Raw genomic sequence first — 16,479 nt, forward strand, 5'->3', positions numbered from 1 at the left:
TTCATAATAGGCTGGATAAAGAGTAAAATCTCAAAATCTCAGTTAAGCTTTCTCTTCCCTGCATTTCCTTTATTACAAATGTGTGAGCAAAATGGTGTAAGAGCAGGACTTAGTACTTTTTGTTTTCTTTGTGCAAAGAAACATCTCCCTAACCATTTTCCGTGTGGAGATTTCACCCTGAAAAAAAAGTCTGTGAATTCATACACTACATCGATTATTCAGCAGTCTTTTTTGGCACTCTTACAGAGAACTACACACAAACTGCTGTGTGACTGGCAAATTCATCAGCTGAGGTATACAGGAATTACTTTGGTGGAACCATTTAGGTGTGACATTTGTATCTTCAGATACATACAAAGTTCATCCTGCAGCAGTGGAATATCTTTTACATGTAGGACAGAATCAACCTACTTTTGTAGTATTCTCCAACAGTTATTTTGGAGAATATTGTTATATTTATTATATATTATTTGTATTTGGTACAAAACAGAATAAAACAGAACAGGTTTGACATTTTGTCATGTGACTGCAAAAATTATTACCCCATGGTAAATACTTTAGATGCCATAGGTATTCTATGCTCTGTTTCCTGTGACAAGCTCTGATATTGCATTAATGCAACTTGGGGGTGGATTTTCTGCTGCTCTTCATTTTCAGTATCAGTACTTTCCATTGTGTAATTTGTGAGCCACTCTTTATAGATGTACATAGATACATGCTTACATACATAAACACACATACAAGATGAGATTTTTTCTGTAGGAACAGGTTAGGACTTCAAGACTGTTACTTTTTTACCACACTTAGATTACTGTATAATGCATAAATAGAAGTGTGAAGTTGTTTTTGGATGTATCATCTGTTTTTCCAAGTTCTTGGCCTCCTGTCACTTATGCATCTTGTATTTTCAGTTAATGAGTGTTATTGAAGTTATTTTTTATGTTAGGTAATCTGTACCATAGGAAAGAAGGATATTTTGGAAGATATGCTGCCTTTTAATGGAATGAATACATCACAAAAATGTACCTAGAAAGAAGTGATATTTTGATAGAATGGCCAAAATACACTTATGTAAGTGAAATTCCTTGAAGGCATATCAAACTAGATTTATACTTGATCACTGATATTTTTTCATGTTCTGTAACTAACCTAGAAATCTTTCACCACTGGAATCCAGAGCATCTTTCTCAAGCTGTAATTTTTCAAATTGAATATATGGATTTTTGCATCCCACATATATAAATGACAGATCTAGCAAAGAGATTTGACTGAAACAATGTTCATCCTTCAGTCTTCTATACATGTATATGATTGTGGAAAAAAAAAAAAGCATCAACTAGAACTTCAGTTATTGACTGGACATACTCAGTTGTGCAGTCTCAGGTTCTCTAGTTTCACTTTCATAAAGGCAATAAAGCCTGAAAAAGAAAATTAAAATAACAATTGGATCCTCATTTTTCTCTGTATTCCCATTGTGCTTTCGGAAGGTGTAATGTTGAAACAGAAGCTGTTTAATGACTAAGGTTCTGTAACTTTTTGCAAGTGACCAATAGTATAATGCTTTCCTAACTCATAAATTTTGATAGTCTTAACAAATATTAGAGTAACAGCTTATGTGTAAGCTTAGAATATTATCAATACTAAGGTCAGTTCTGTATCAATGCCAACCTGTTCAATTATAGTACAAAAGAACAGAAGAAGAAGCAACAGATCAACAAAGAATGAATGCTTCAAATAAATTAAAAAACAGATTAAACACCTTCTGACTTAACCATTTGTCAGGATTTTGCCCTGTGTTTAAGAACTCCCAGAACATTGTAGGGTTTTGAAATGGTAAGGCTGCAATGCAAATATACGTATGCATACAAACTGTGACAATTGTAAAAGACAGGAAAAGAAAAAAATAAATAAATAAATAATAATAATAAATAAATAAATAAAAAAGACGGGAGCAATACCTCCTCTCTTCAGAGGATTCCAATTTACCCAGAGTGCAAAATCAAGGCAAACCAGCAGTGTTGTTCAATACTGCACAACTGTATACAACTGTATCCTTAACAGAACAGGTTGTGAGTATTCTGTATAGAATCTACTTAAACAAATGTATTTTCATTCAGGTCCTCTTAATGATCTTTTCAGTAGAAATGGTATTAAAATATGCATCATCAGGATTATGATCATTAGGATTTTCAATGCACGAGTAGCCCTTGTGTGTGATCCAAGATCCTAATGATTTTTATTTTTTTTTCCTGAAAAGCTATTTCTTTCTCCCTGATGCCGTCTGAAACAGGGATAGGTCCAGTACAAAAAGCTTAAAGAAGTCTTTAGTTCCAAAAGAATAAAATAAATAATAATTCAGTAATTAAAAAACAAAGAAAAGAAAAGAAAGACACTAAGGTTTAATAAATAAATAAGTAAATAAATAAAACTTCCTCCCCAGCTGGAATGCACTGCCAGCACGATCACATGCTGTCACAGTGTCTATTTTATGCTGTTTTCCAGCAATTATCTGAAACCATAAGTTAATTTATTTGGGGCTGGATTTCATACTCAGTGCCAGAGCTATAAGCAAGTGCTTAAGAGAGAATAGATATTCAGAACTGAAGATTGTAATTTTGTGGAAAAAGAGGTATACTTATGAACTGGGAAAAAGTAGCTTTTAATGTTGTCCAAGAAGTCATAATAAAAACTGTGTTTAGTCATCACAATGCATTTTGTTAAAAATATCTGAAGTAAATTGACAACAAAAAAGTTAAGCAAGTTAGATCATATGATTAAACCTACATGTGCAAAGGTATAAAATGTATCTGACAGTAAAATCAGAAAAAGTCCCTCTGAAGAGAACTCTACCTCCACACTTCCCCCCACAAAAATTCATCAGACTATACCAGATTACAATGTAAAAGATATTTTTAAAAGAGGTTCCATTAAGAATTGCCACTAAATACCGTTATACATTCTACTGATTGTTAATCAAAATAATCTGGATTCAAATTCTGAATAAAATTTCAATGAATTAATATTTTAGTATGCAGTTAGCCAAGTAGTCTGTGTTTTCCAACTTGAGTTGTGCAAAAAGCACTCTAAAACTTGTAATTACCAGTCATACAAACCATTACTGTTGAAATACAGAACTATAAAATTTCCAGATATCATAAAAGATTATATACGATATAAAATAAAAATAATGTTATGACCATATAATAACATTTGACTTGGCATCTCTGTCAACCAAGACTTTGTGATTTCTTTCAAAACTCCATCTGTTGTTTGGTCATGAAAAGTCCACACAAGGAACAGGTGAACCTACACTGAACAGACTGTCTATGGAGTTAAATGGTTAATAAACTCCAAAATACATCAAACATGGACAGGGGTATAACTAAAAACTATGAATATGTGGCATGAGATGCAAACACAAACCAGACAACATTATGTTTCTTTTCTTTTTCTTTTTTTCAAGGCACTGTCCATATTTATTCTCTTTTCTTTCCCCACTTCCTCCTCCTCTCTCAACTCCCCTTCTCCCCTCCCTCCCCAAGGTGACTAATAACTCTCCTACATGTTAAATGAAATTACAATAAACTATAGCTAAAAATATCTGTCTCTGATAGCTAAGAATAAGGTCCTTGATGTCAACTCCGTGCAGAGAGAAATTTAAGTAATTATTTCAGTCTTTCCAAGAGCAGCGAATTCAGTAAAACATTTTTTTAAAAGATCAGCTTTTTCCAGCTTCTTAAAACTTAATCTGCTTCTGTTACCTTTCAAAGTTTCTGTATGAAATCTTTCCCTATATCAGGATCCTGAGTACACTAAGTAGGCCTTGCAGGCCCTGGCCAGCTTCACATCCTCACCTATGGGCCCATGTGCCCCTTTCAGCTCAGCACAAGACTCCTAAGCAGTGCTTTGCTGGTCTCCAGTCACCTGTCTGGACCCCTTGGACATTTTCTGTAGGGGGCTTTGTACCTGGGTAGATCCCTCAGCCCTGCACGGGCTTCTGGATGAACACGCAGCTGTGGGCAGCTTGGATCCTGTACCGACCCTTCTTCCCTATGCTGTGGGAAGCTTCCTTCCTGGGTGGACTGCAAATCAGGCATAGCCATGATAACGCTGCAGGATTTGGTAGTCATTTTCAGAGGGTAAAAGCCTTTCCCCCAAATCCCTACAATTTCTCACTTGGATTTCCCACTTGTCAAATGTGTACTTAGAGAATAGTATGGAGGTTACTAGGCATGGCTTTGCTTTCTATAGCTTTTGGTAATAATAGTTATCAAAAGATTGCTAGTCAGGTTCAGGCCTAATGCTTTTTTGCTGGTGACACTTTCACAGAAAAAAATGTTTTTGATTTATGTGTGGATGTGGGTGTATAAACATGTGCATGTGTCTTTGAATAATGCAACAGAGGTTTAAGAGAACAGTACCACACAAAAATGTTACTGCTTATTTATTATCAAGATGATCGTAACAAAATGGAAATGTTCCTTTGCCTTACCTTGACAAACTGGGGTTGTACCTTGTAAAGGACTTTGCAGCCATTTCCTTCATGCACTTTTCCATGCTCAATACAAGTTGTTGCTTGTCTGTTTCTGTGAGCCTTGGGACAGGTAGTGAAATCACTGTTGAAGGACTAGACAGGTTCACAAATGCATAAGACACCTGTAACTCATTGAACTTGGTTTTCAACACAGAACAATTCTTGACTTAACCTTTCATTTGACAACAGTCAAAGTACAGAAAATCATAAAGATAGTTGAAGTGTCAAGACCTTCAAACTTTGTGTTGCATGTCTATTTTTTTGTTTATTTTTTTAACTCCACACAAGTTGGAGTCCCTGTGACATCAGGGAGGGCTACTGCTCAGGAGTGTAACCCTTCCTGCTCCAGTACACACCTCCTCTTCAATCTGTTTCCTGTCCTGGTGTGTTAGTGAGCTTGGTGCTAGGATGCATTTAGTCAATGCTTAATACTAGAGGAAAATAATACTCAGAAAAGTTCAATGAGGGTTATAAAGATCTGTTGGATACGGCCCCAGCTGTCTGCAAGATAAGTACTTGAGGTTTTGGACAGTGGAATGACCTGTTGGCTATGCCAACACCTTAGATTGTCAATCAGGTTGCTGCTGCTGCTCTAAGAAAGTTTGGAGCATGTAGCCTGGAGTCTGCTACTGACAGTGTGTTACACAGCACATGTTGCTCTCTCATCTCTCACAATCCATACAGCAACAAGAGAAACAAGACAATCCTCTGTCTAAGGTCTAGACATTCAACATTGACTTTCTTTTCTTCCAGAAATTAATTTCAGAATTCCATCTGTTTCCAGATCTTCTTGGAAGATCTTCAGCAGGAGTTTATATTGATGATATGGCAATTTTCTTTCTAAGCACTTTTATTTAGAATACTTGAAAAGTATTTGAAACAGAACTATGGCAATTTTCTTTCTAAGCACTTTTATTTAGAATACTTGAAAAGTATTTGAAACAGAACCTCAAACTAAGACATATATTGCATTCTATAAGTTATCGACTCTAAACTACTCAGAAATTTCTATGTGATAAGTTGTATAAGTATTTATTCTATCTCCTTCTTCAAGTTAACAAGAGATTTGAACTATGGTCTGCCTCAATTTACTAATTGTGTGCCCTAACTTCTGTTTTCCTCATAAAAATTAAAAAAACAAAAAACAAAACAACAAAAAAAAACCTCTCACCTATCTTACACTTCCTAATTATTTAATTACTGTTTCAGGACACTGAGAGGAATGAAACCTCAAGTTAAGTGCCTATGATGTAGCTAAGAGTTAAGCAAACAGAGAACTTGACTGGGCAACCTTAATGACCCTGACTGTGCAAAATGTTGTACTCCTTTTGTTGGGGATGGTTCCTGATGAAATTCTGACTCAATGCTTTATTTTTAACATTTTTCATTTTAATCTTCAAATAATAACTGACAAACTTAGAATCTACAAAGTCATGCAAAATCAACAAACTAACTCTATGGCTAGAATTTACTTAAGAATTATATTGGCTATTCTCCTAAATCTCTGATAGATCTAGCAGATACTAAAGCTTAAAATAGACAAAAACTTATCGGTGTTTCTGTTGGTAGAAGACTGAGTGAAAACAGAGTGGCCATTTGATTCTTTCTTTTTCAGGAAAAGTTGTGTAGCAGGTTGGTTTTGAGATAGAAAACATCAAGGTGACCTGATTCTGAAACAGAAAGTATTAGAGATGCAGGGAGACTTCACTGTCTATATGGGTAAAGGAGTCTAGGACAGCTTGAATTTTGAAGGTGCAGTCTGTCAGGGTTGGTTCAGGCAGAGGCACACCTGAAATGCCAACAGTTATAGGAAGCTGAATTTAAAGTGATAGGAGTTCAGAAGAATATGTTGATTTAAATAAGTTAAGTTTTTGTTTTGTTTTGTTTTGTTTTGTTTTGTTTGACATGCTGTGGGTTCAGAAAAATTAGAAACTTAGAAAACTTAAAGCTTCTGCCCTGATCTTGTGCTCTGCAGTAATAAATAAATAAATCTAGTAATCAGATAAACAAAATTTACTATTTCTTTTCTGTCCAGAAGACATTTGCAAATTAATCAAAACAAGGAAGTAATTTTGTCTCAGGGTTGGTATTCAGACTCTTTACTCTTTAATTAGACTTGGCATGCATTATAAGACTAAATTTAGAAATCACTGTAACAGTGAGAAATCCAGAGGTTTATTATATTGATCCCAGCATCAGTGTTACTGGTTACTGTTACTGGTTACTGTTCCTGCCTTATCACTCTTTTGCATTTATACCATATGCATATTCCTGCATATGGTATAAAGCTGTCATGTTGAGACATTAGTCACATATCAAACTGCTTGGGCTCATGAATTATCAGAAACCTTTTGACCTTGGCATTAATTTGCTCTTTTCTGCAGCAGGAATGATCAATTTGTAATACTTATTTTGTTGCTTAAATGTACATTGGTGCCTTATTGATAAACAGATGTATCAAAATGCTTTTATACTCCACATCAACAAAATCTGTAGACAGATCTGTGTTTGGAAGTCTTTCTGGGTACAACTAAATGTTGTTTTAATGGCTTCTGCAGCTCTGTAAGAGGATTACAAAACACACTCAGTTCTGAAATATGAAATGCTATTGTTGAAACACTTTTGTCATCCCGACCGTGTAGATATACAAACTCTGTATGTCTAATGTGTCCCCTAATAAGTAATCTACTGAGTATCAAGTTTCATTCAGCCCCACCATGAATCTGGAGTTCTTCATCAGGAACTCTTTCTTTGAGCTCTTAATCTAGTACTTGATCTATTGACTTAATTACAGTGTAGTTATTCCAACTGTCAAAAAATAGAATAAATTATTTTTGAACATTTCTGTATTTTTATTAGGAAACAAAGCTCTCAAGTGACCCCACACAAGTTTATGCTAAACCCTGTTGTTCTTGCACCTGTTGTGCTGTGTACTAGGTAATAGAGAGCTTTTGAAGTATGTCTTTTTCACAGCTAAGATATACATGTAGTTTATTGCACTGTAATCTGTTACATTTACAAATCATACCTCATGAGGTATTCAAGATGATGTGACATTAAGAGATTTTTTGTAATGCTGAGTTTACAGTGATAACGGTGACAATTCTACAACGACAGAATGAAAAATCAATCTATTCTTTTCATAAATTAGCTATCTATTTCATATGTCACAAAGTACTTTAGATCCTATATATGAATAATAATGAAATTGTGATAGCTGGTTCCATTTATTTTGCAGAAAGCTTTCAAGACTGCATTGCAGGTATGATAGCAGATTTATACAGCACTTCATTGTTCCTGCTCACTCAACAAATATTCATGAGAAATGATGATGGTAGTTATTGAACATCTAATGGGGGTGGAGATCAGCTCTTCTACTGGAATATCTATTTCAAAAGTAAAGAAGTTAATACACTTTGAAAGAGATAAAAATAATCTGAAGAAAGATTATGAAAAATAAATGAATTAATAAATTAATAAGTAAGCAGAATGAAGAGGCAAAGAGTGAGTAGAGAACACAATACAGAAAATGACCTATCAAGACTGATAATAGAGACCCTCTCTCAATCAAACAAATCATAGTTTTAAACAGTAGTAAGGATGGGCACAATCAAATAGAAACTGAAGACTAGAGAAGACATGACAGAAAGATGGAATTAAGAAATTAATTTTGAATATATGATTAGTAAGTATTAGCTCTCAAGAAATGTGGTGGTTTTATAACTATATACAGTACTGAAATTTTCCTTTTCTGGTCTTCTTCTTGTGGCACAATTTTTTAACTTTGTCTACCTGAAAAGATATTTCCGTATTTGAAACTTATTTTTCTGACAATTTGATTTGTTTTAAAACAAACAAAACACCAAAAAAAAAAAGAAAAAAAAATGACAATTCACTTCAATCTCCTTTTAAGTCAAATATATGATGTCATGTGGGTCAAAGTAATATTTATTGTAACAAATATATTCTTGGGGCAAAGGTTAGATTTCTAATATAAAAAATTCATATTGGATTTTTCTCTGAGTGGAAGAAAGATTGACCTTATATTCCCTTCCATTCTGTCACATTAGAATTTAAGTGTCTGAGACAGAAATAGATGTTTTTCTCTTGTTATAGTGTCTGTATAGGGAATCTGAAATATAAGACACCTAATTGTTTCATGGACAAAATGAAGTTAAATGAATCCCACTCATAATAAAGTAAGTTTAATTTAAACATACTCTCACAAAAAAACATATGTGGTTGTCAGAAAGAGAATAAGAGAATAATTATTTTTCATTTTATTCTCAGTGCAAAAGTGTGGAAAGGTTTTTTGATACCTTTTCCTACTATATTATTTTTAAAGTGATTTAAAGGGAAGGAACTTTAAAGACTTAAAGAACTGTAGATGAAAATGCTCTTTTTAGGATTGTTATAATCCTTAGTTACTTTACTAAAAAACATAAACCTCTACTACTATCACCACTTTGCATATTATCAAATCAAAATGACAGGAGAAATTTTGTATCCAGATCTGTGAGATTTGTAAAACGCTTGTATAGGTGTATATATTTTGAAATGGAGGTGCCAGATTTAAAACTGAATTGAGTGCTTGCTCTTAACAGAAACATCTAGAAGACTTTATATAAAGTAAACATTTTTATATAGAGATAAAGTAAACATTTAGAGCAAGAGATGTGTCAAAACCTTATCTTTACTAGACTTGTCCGATGTTAATACCTATCCACAGATTTTATCCAATTTTGCCCAATCACATAACCCAGACTAAGACAACTATTCTAACTGTTCAAGTTAGTAGCTTTGTAATACAACAGTATAGTTGCACTAAGAAGTCCTCACTGCCATTATTATCCTGCAGATAATATTGAACATAATGTCATACAATTATATAAATAAATAAATCACAAAGCATGTAATGAAATAGGGAGATTTTTTTTCTCTCTTTCTGAAATGGACTCTTTAAAGAATGACTTTAACTGAGAAAGTGAGTATTATTTTCTACAGATTTTAGACAAATTAAGACTAATTATTTATGAGAAAGTAAAAATTAATATGTAGTTTCATGACTCCTATTATGTTTAATGACATGCTGGGTTATTTCCATCTTTCTTTTCTTTCTTTCTTTCTTTCTTTCTTTCTTTCTTTCTTTCTTTCTTTCTTTCTTTCTTTCTTTCTTTCTTTTTATTGAAAATATATTAACTTACTCTGTTTAACCTATTGAGAATCTGTGTATGATGTTAACAGTTGATTCTAAAATAAGAGCTCACCTTGTCTGTCCGATTATTTCATAAATCCTTCAATTAGAATTGATACTATTAATAAAGCCTTGCAAATTACCTAACAAACTCTGAAAAATGAGAATTAGACTTTTAAAGATGGAGTGCTTAAAAGCCTAAAATCCAGGCTTAATAGCAATTTATCTGCCTCTGCTGTGGATGCAGAGCACCTGTCTTTTGCGTTTTAATGCTGTAATGCAAAAATCAGTTTTAAAGCAGTCTTTTTATTTTTAGATGAAGTCTCTGTGTATTTAATATGAATTCACAAAGTTTTAAAGGACCTCTGGAGACCTCTAGTCCAACTTCTTGATCATAGCAGTCAAACAGATCATAATGCTTAGGGCCTTGAATATCTCCAAGGTTGGACATAATATGCTGTAGTTTAACCCCAGCAGGCAACTGAGGACTACACAGCCACTCACTCCCTCTCCCCAGGTGGAAGGGGGGAGACAATCAGAAAGGTAGGAGTTTGAGAACTCATGAGGTGAGATAGGGATGGTTTTCTAGCTCAAGCAGAAGCTGCACATGCAAGCACAACAAGCAGGGGTTCACTCGCTACTTCCTGTTGGCAGGAAGGTGTTCAGCCACTCTCAGGAAAGCAAGGCTCATCACACATAATGGTTTCTTGGGAAGACAAATGTCATCACTCCAAACTTCCCCTTCACACCCGTTTCCTCCTTCTTTCCCCATCTTTTATGGCTGAGCATGATGCCATATGGCATAATTTTGGCTAGTCTAGGGTGGCTGTCCTGGCGGTGTCCCCTCCTGGTGCACCCCCAGCATACTCGCTGGTAGGACAGCATGACAAGATGGAAAGTCCTTGGCTTTGTGTAATAAGTACAGCTCTGCAACAACTAAAAACAACAGCATATTATTACCAAAATTCCCAAACACAATATTTTATGAAGTTTCTTTCAAGCTATTTCTCCAACTAGCTGAGGTCTCTCTGCATAGCAGCCCCGCATATCAACTGATCCCCCAGTGTCTGGAAACTTGGCAAGAGATCAGTCTGTCCCATTGTCCAGGTAGTTAGCAAAGGTGTTGAACAATACTGAAGTGATATTGTGATTTAGCTCCAGTATCTTATTCTGTTGCATGCTGCATTTACAAGATCTACTAGTATAGCACAGTGAAATCTAGTAATTCCATATTTTATTAATATACTTTAAATTAGAAATCAGTAGCTCATTTGAAGATATAAACAGGAGTCCTGGTGTACTTGGTCTGGCTGGGATGTAGATAACTTTTCCTGCAACAGCCCATACAGTGCTGTGCTCTGCATTTGTAGCTAGAACAGCACTGGTATCACACCAGTGTTGTGTCTACTGCTGAGCAGTGCTGGCACAGCATCAGGACTCCCTCTAACACTCACAAAGCCAGCAGGCTGGGGGTGGTAAAGCATTGCTCGTTTGTGGGAAGTAGAGAGAGAGAAATTTACTTCCTCTGTACTTCCACATGTTCTGTATGGGCTTTTTTTTTTTTTTTTTTTTTTAATATATATATATATATTGTTATTATTGTTATTTATAATTTTTCCTTCTCCATCTTCACTTTTCCCTTTAGTCAAATTATTTAATTCATAATAATTTTCCCGTAATAATTATTCTTCCTTTAATTAAATTATCCTTATCTCAACCCATGAGTTGTTTCTTTCCTTTTCTTCTTCTCCTTCTCTTCTGAGGAGGGTGAGTTAGAGAGTGGTTGTGGTGGAGTTCAGCTGCCTAGCAAGGTAAAACCAGCACACCTGGTCATTGTGTCTGAGGCAGAACTTCTAAAAACTGTCATGATTATATTAAAAAAAAAAAAAAAAGTCTTTCATTTGTTATCAGCAGTTAGCATTTCAAAGAAATGTTTATTTAATCTTTGAGAAATATGGAGGAAAATTTTCCCTAATTTCTGTTGAACATATATTTTATTTTATTTTATTTTATTTCATTTTATTATTATTTTTTTCTTTACTCAGGACTTCTTAAATGGAAAACAACACCACAAAAAACCCCATAACATTTTGTTTATTTATTTATTTTTGAATATAGATTTATATTTTTTCTTTAAGGGAATTAATAAATTTAGACCAACATACCTTCTTCGGGAATATGGTAAATATGTAAAACCCCCACGTTTCAGATTAATATATTGCTTTTTGCTCATATAAGCTCCCCAGAACGAGGGTATCAAAACTGATTCCTAGTCCTGCTACCTTGTGTTTATATTATAGAGACTGCTGAGGTCACTGGGTTTGCTTCCACATACCACCCTGACATTTGTTATTTATTCATAGTGCATATAGCGTGTTGCAGTTCTATAATGTAAGTAGGAAATATTTACTTCAAAAAACATCAATGTGCTTACTTGTCACTTAAACTTTCATATTTAGCTGCATAACATTAAATAATACATTGATCGTAGTATGTTAAAACTTGGGAAAATATATATAAATCTCAAAATAACTTCTCATTGTGATTCTGTGTGGACCACAGGAATAATCTGTATTTATGTATTAGGTATAAATATCTTCTCTCAGACTATGTCTATGTATGCTTTTGTGTAGGCGATTTCTTTAAGTGTTGCAAAGGCCTAGCACAGTAGCTATTTTATTCACAAGTGTATAAATATAAAATGAATGAGATTCACTTACAAATTTGCAACTAGGTGTTACACAGTACATAGATTTAAGAAGTACAGGATTATGGAGAATTTAAGATGTATGTAAGCATAGTTTACAATCTGAGGTTCTTAGTCTACTTTCTATTACTTATATTAAAAATTCCTCTTAGTTAGTCCTGAGTGTCCAGGGTGCTACTAAATCTTCTACTTTTCTTTTTACAAATTTCAGTGTTTCACAGAATCTGTCCCCCCAAAAATATTAAATAAACATTAGACACTGTAAATAATTAAAACATGGTTAAAAAAAAAAGAAAAAAAAATAGTTTTTATGAAAGCTGCATACTGTTGTCCATATATGTTTGGATGATTTCTCAAACTTTTAGAAGTCAGTAGGAAAAATTTGGATTTGCAGAGCTACCTGATTAGAAAAATTTAATGTGACAAACATGGATTGAAAAGCTGCCTACTTTATTTTATTTTTTTCTCTTCTCTGATAGGCTCTGTAGCTACTGCCTGCCGTGATCCTGGTGTCCCTATGAATGGAACTAGAAATGGGGATGGAAGAGAACCTGGAGACACTGTGATTTTTCAGTGTGACCCTGGATATGAGTTGCAAGGAGATGAGAGAATAACCTGCATTCAGGTAGAAAATCGGTACTTCTGGCAGCCCAACCCACCAGTCTGTATAGGTATGCAGAAAACAATCAAAGAATGCTTTCCAAAATTTTGAAATTCTGGTGTAATTAATCTTACTGCTCTAGGAATTTTATTGGAGGAAACAAATGCATATTTGTTATTTACTCTGTATAAAACTTCAGCGGGAATTAACAGAATCTTTCCTCTGTAGTTGTTAGTGTGATAGTTGTTATCCTTTCCCTTACAAGGCCATGTTATTTATAGCTTGATGATCCATGAGAATGAAAGCAAGAAAATCAGTGTCAATTACACTGTTAGCTTTGCCTTAAAAATTAAAGAATGGTGATAACTGTGGAGGATATGTTTAAAATTCACGTGCCCATATGTAAGGGCATATCACTGAGAACTTTTATAGATAAGGTAAAATTATGCAAGGAAATAATTAGAAGATGGTACATTACCATTACTGTGGCAGTCTTCATTTATTTACAAAGAAAAAAATCTACCATTTAATCCTGGAAATACTTTTTTAGTCTCTAATACTATTCTGATTAACATAGTTCATATTAAATAGATTTTGAAAGCATTTAACTTGGTTAGCTGATTCATGGTGAAAAATAAGAAATTACAACAGTATATGAATAGATGGTAACCTTCCAATAACTTCTTCTGAGGCAAATCCTAATCACTATTATTGATCTCAGAAAAAATGTATACTTCCAATAGCTATGGGACAAGTAAAGTTCAAGGACATATGTGCTTTTTTGAAGATCTGGCAGCAGTTATGTATATTTGAGGTGACATAAATATATTTAATGTCTCGTATTAAATAAAATGAAAGCAATTGATATCAATATGTATTTAATTTATTTTGGTAATATGTATGTGTGTAATGTTTAATATCTTTATTGATGATTTGGATGAGGGAATTGAGTGCACCCTCAGTAAATTTGCAGATGGCACCAAGTTGGAGGGAAGTGTCAATCTGCCAGAGGAAAGGAAGGCCCTGAAAAAGGACCTGGACAGGATGGATCAATGGGCCAACAGGATGAGGTTAAGTGCTGGGTCATCCAGTCTGGCCACAACAAACTCATGTGATGCTACAGGCTTGGGTGAGAGTGGCTCAAAAGTTGTGCAAAGGAGAAAGATCTGGGGGTGTTGGTTGATGCTCAGCTGAACATGAGCTAGCAATGTGCCCAAGTGTCCAAGGCCAACGGCATCCTGGTTCGTATCAGAAACAGTGTAGCCATCAGGACCAGGGATGTGATTGTTCCCCAGTACTCAGTCTGATCTGGTGAGGCTGCACCTTAAGTACTGTGTTCAGCTTTGAGCCCCTCAGTACAAGAATGACATTGAGGCCCCGGAATGTGTCCAGAGAAGGACTATGAACACAAATCCTATGAGGATCAGCTGAGGGAAATGGGTTTGTTTAGTCTGGAGAAGAGGAGGCTCAAGGAAGACCTTGTTGCTTTCTACAACTACCTGAAAGGAGACTGTGTTGAGGTGGAGAGTCGTGGCTTCTTTTCCCATGTAACTAGCGATAGGACAAGAGGAAATGGCCTCAAGTTGCAGCAGGGGAGGTTCAGGCTGGAAATTAGCAAAAAATTATTCTCAGAAAGAGTGGTTAAGCATTGGAACAGGTTGCCAAGGAAGTGGTGGAGACATTGTCCCTGGAAAGGGTAGATGTACTTAGGTACATGATTTAGTGGGTAATATTGCTTGGTAGGTGGATGGTTGGACTAAATGATCTTGAAGGTCTTTTCTAACCTTAATGATTCTGTGATTTCTGTACCAGACTGTCTGGTACAATGCTGGCTTACCACTATGTATACAGAGAGGTTTATGAACCGATCTTGCCATGGCAATTGGCTCTGGGGCAGACACATTCTGCAGTGGAGTGGGGGATCAGACAGGCAGGGCTAATATTTCTGGCACCAAGCCCACTCAAGGGAGCTGCCAGTACCCGGCAGCCCTCAGGAGGGAGGTGAACGAGGCGAGAATGAGGTGTAGGCGGAGCCAGCAGTGCCCCCTCCCCAGCCATTCAAAAGCTGCCCCTAGGGAGCGAGAGCGACCAGGACGGTCAAACAGGATGGGCAAACAGGGCGTGGCGCATCAGAAGGGAGTGGCGCTGCAGTTCGTGCAGGCAGGGCGAGCAGGAAAGGAAGAGCGCAGCCCCCCGTCCATACGAACACCTCCTCTAATGGCAGTCTACTGCTAGCTCAGCTGCAATGGTGTACACCAGGCACAGTGTACTCTCCAGGAAGTCTGTACACACCCAGACTGACTCAAAACTACGGCAGTTCAGGTCTCTGGATGCAGGGAGTGCCTGAGCCTATTGCTACCACCTGCGGGGGGCAAAGAGACTACATGTATGTGTGTGAGGTGAAAGCAGGTGGATGACCTGGTCCACCTCATGGCAGAACTCATGGAGGAGGTCGAGAGGTTGAGGGATATCAGGGAGTGTGAGTGCGAGATAGACTTGTGGAGAAACTCCCTGTGCGGCCTGAAGGGCAGGCACTGGGGTGAGACACCCCAAATGGGGTGAACCCCCTGCCCTGTTGCTGTCGGGCAGAGGCAGGGGACCTAGGAGATGAGGAGGAATGGAGACAGGTCCCTGCTTGACATCACAGGCGATGCACTTCCCCACTGGCCCCACCTTCCCAGGTGCCCTTATGCAAAAGTTTTGAGGTGCTGGAGCTTGAGAGACCAGTAGCTGAGAAAGAGGTAGTAAGTCTACCCAGGAGGATGCCTAGAGTGAGGAAGTCCAGCTCCATGCCTCAGGACTGCCTCCACCAGGACAGAAATTGTTGTGGGCGACTCCCTTCTCAGGGGAACAGAGGGACCTGTTTGTCGGCCTGACCCTACCTGTAGGGAAGCCTGCTGCCTCCCTGGGGCCAGGATCAGGGACAATGCCAGAAAGCTTCCCAACCTGGTTCGCCCCTCTGACTATTAATCCTCTTTTAATAGTCCAGGCGGGCAGTGATGACATTGAAGAGAGAAGCCTGAAGACCATCAAACAGGACTTTAGGGGACTGGGACGAGTAGTAGATGGAGCGCTGGTACAGGTGGTGTTTTCGTCCATCCCTACGGTGGCAGGGAGGGGTACAGAGAGGACACGGAAAGCCCACCTGATAAACACGTGGCTCAGAGGCTGGTGCCAACACAGAAATTTTGTTTTGTTTTTTTTAAAATTGGGGTGCTTTACTCAGCACCCGACCTGATGGCCGCAGACGGGTCCCTATCTCTAAGGGGAAAATGGATCCTGGGCCAGGAGCTGGCAGGGCTCATTGAGAGGGCTTTAAACTAGGTGAGAAGGGGGACAGGGCTGAAACAAGGCTTGTTAGAGTTGTGCCGGGGGAACAATGGCAAGGCCAAAGGAGAAGGCAATGGCCCAACTGAAGTGCATCTACACTAATGCACGCAGCA

General features: G+C 36.9%; 1 protein-coding gene across 4 annotated transcripts in view; it reads left to right on the top strand.

Moving 5' to 3' along the window:
• CSMD3 (CUB and Sushi multiple domains 3) overlaps positions 1-16,479 on the top strand; it is a 641,367-nt gene that overhangs the window by 437,807 nt on the left and 187,081 nt on the right. For all 4 annotated transcript variants that reach the window (XM_005009295.6, XM_038175100.2, XM_038175101.2 and 1 more), the window contains one exon: positions 12,915-13,106. In XM_005009295.6, the coding sequence (XP_005009352.3) occupies positions 12,915-13,106 (192 nt within the window). The remainder of the gene's footprint in view (positions 1-12,914; positions 13,107-16,479) is intronic.

Source organism: Anas platyrhynchos, chromosome 2, assembly GCF_047663525.1.
Source record: "Anas platyrhynchos isolate ZD024472 breed Pekin duck chromosome 2, IASCAAS_PekinDuck_T2T, whole genome shotgun sequence".
Classification (NCBI taxonomy): domain Eukaryota; kingdom Metazoa; phylum Chordata; class Aves; order Anseriformes; family Anatidae; genus Anas; species Anas platyrhynchos.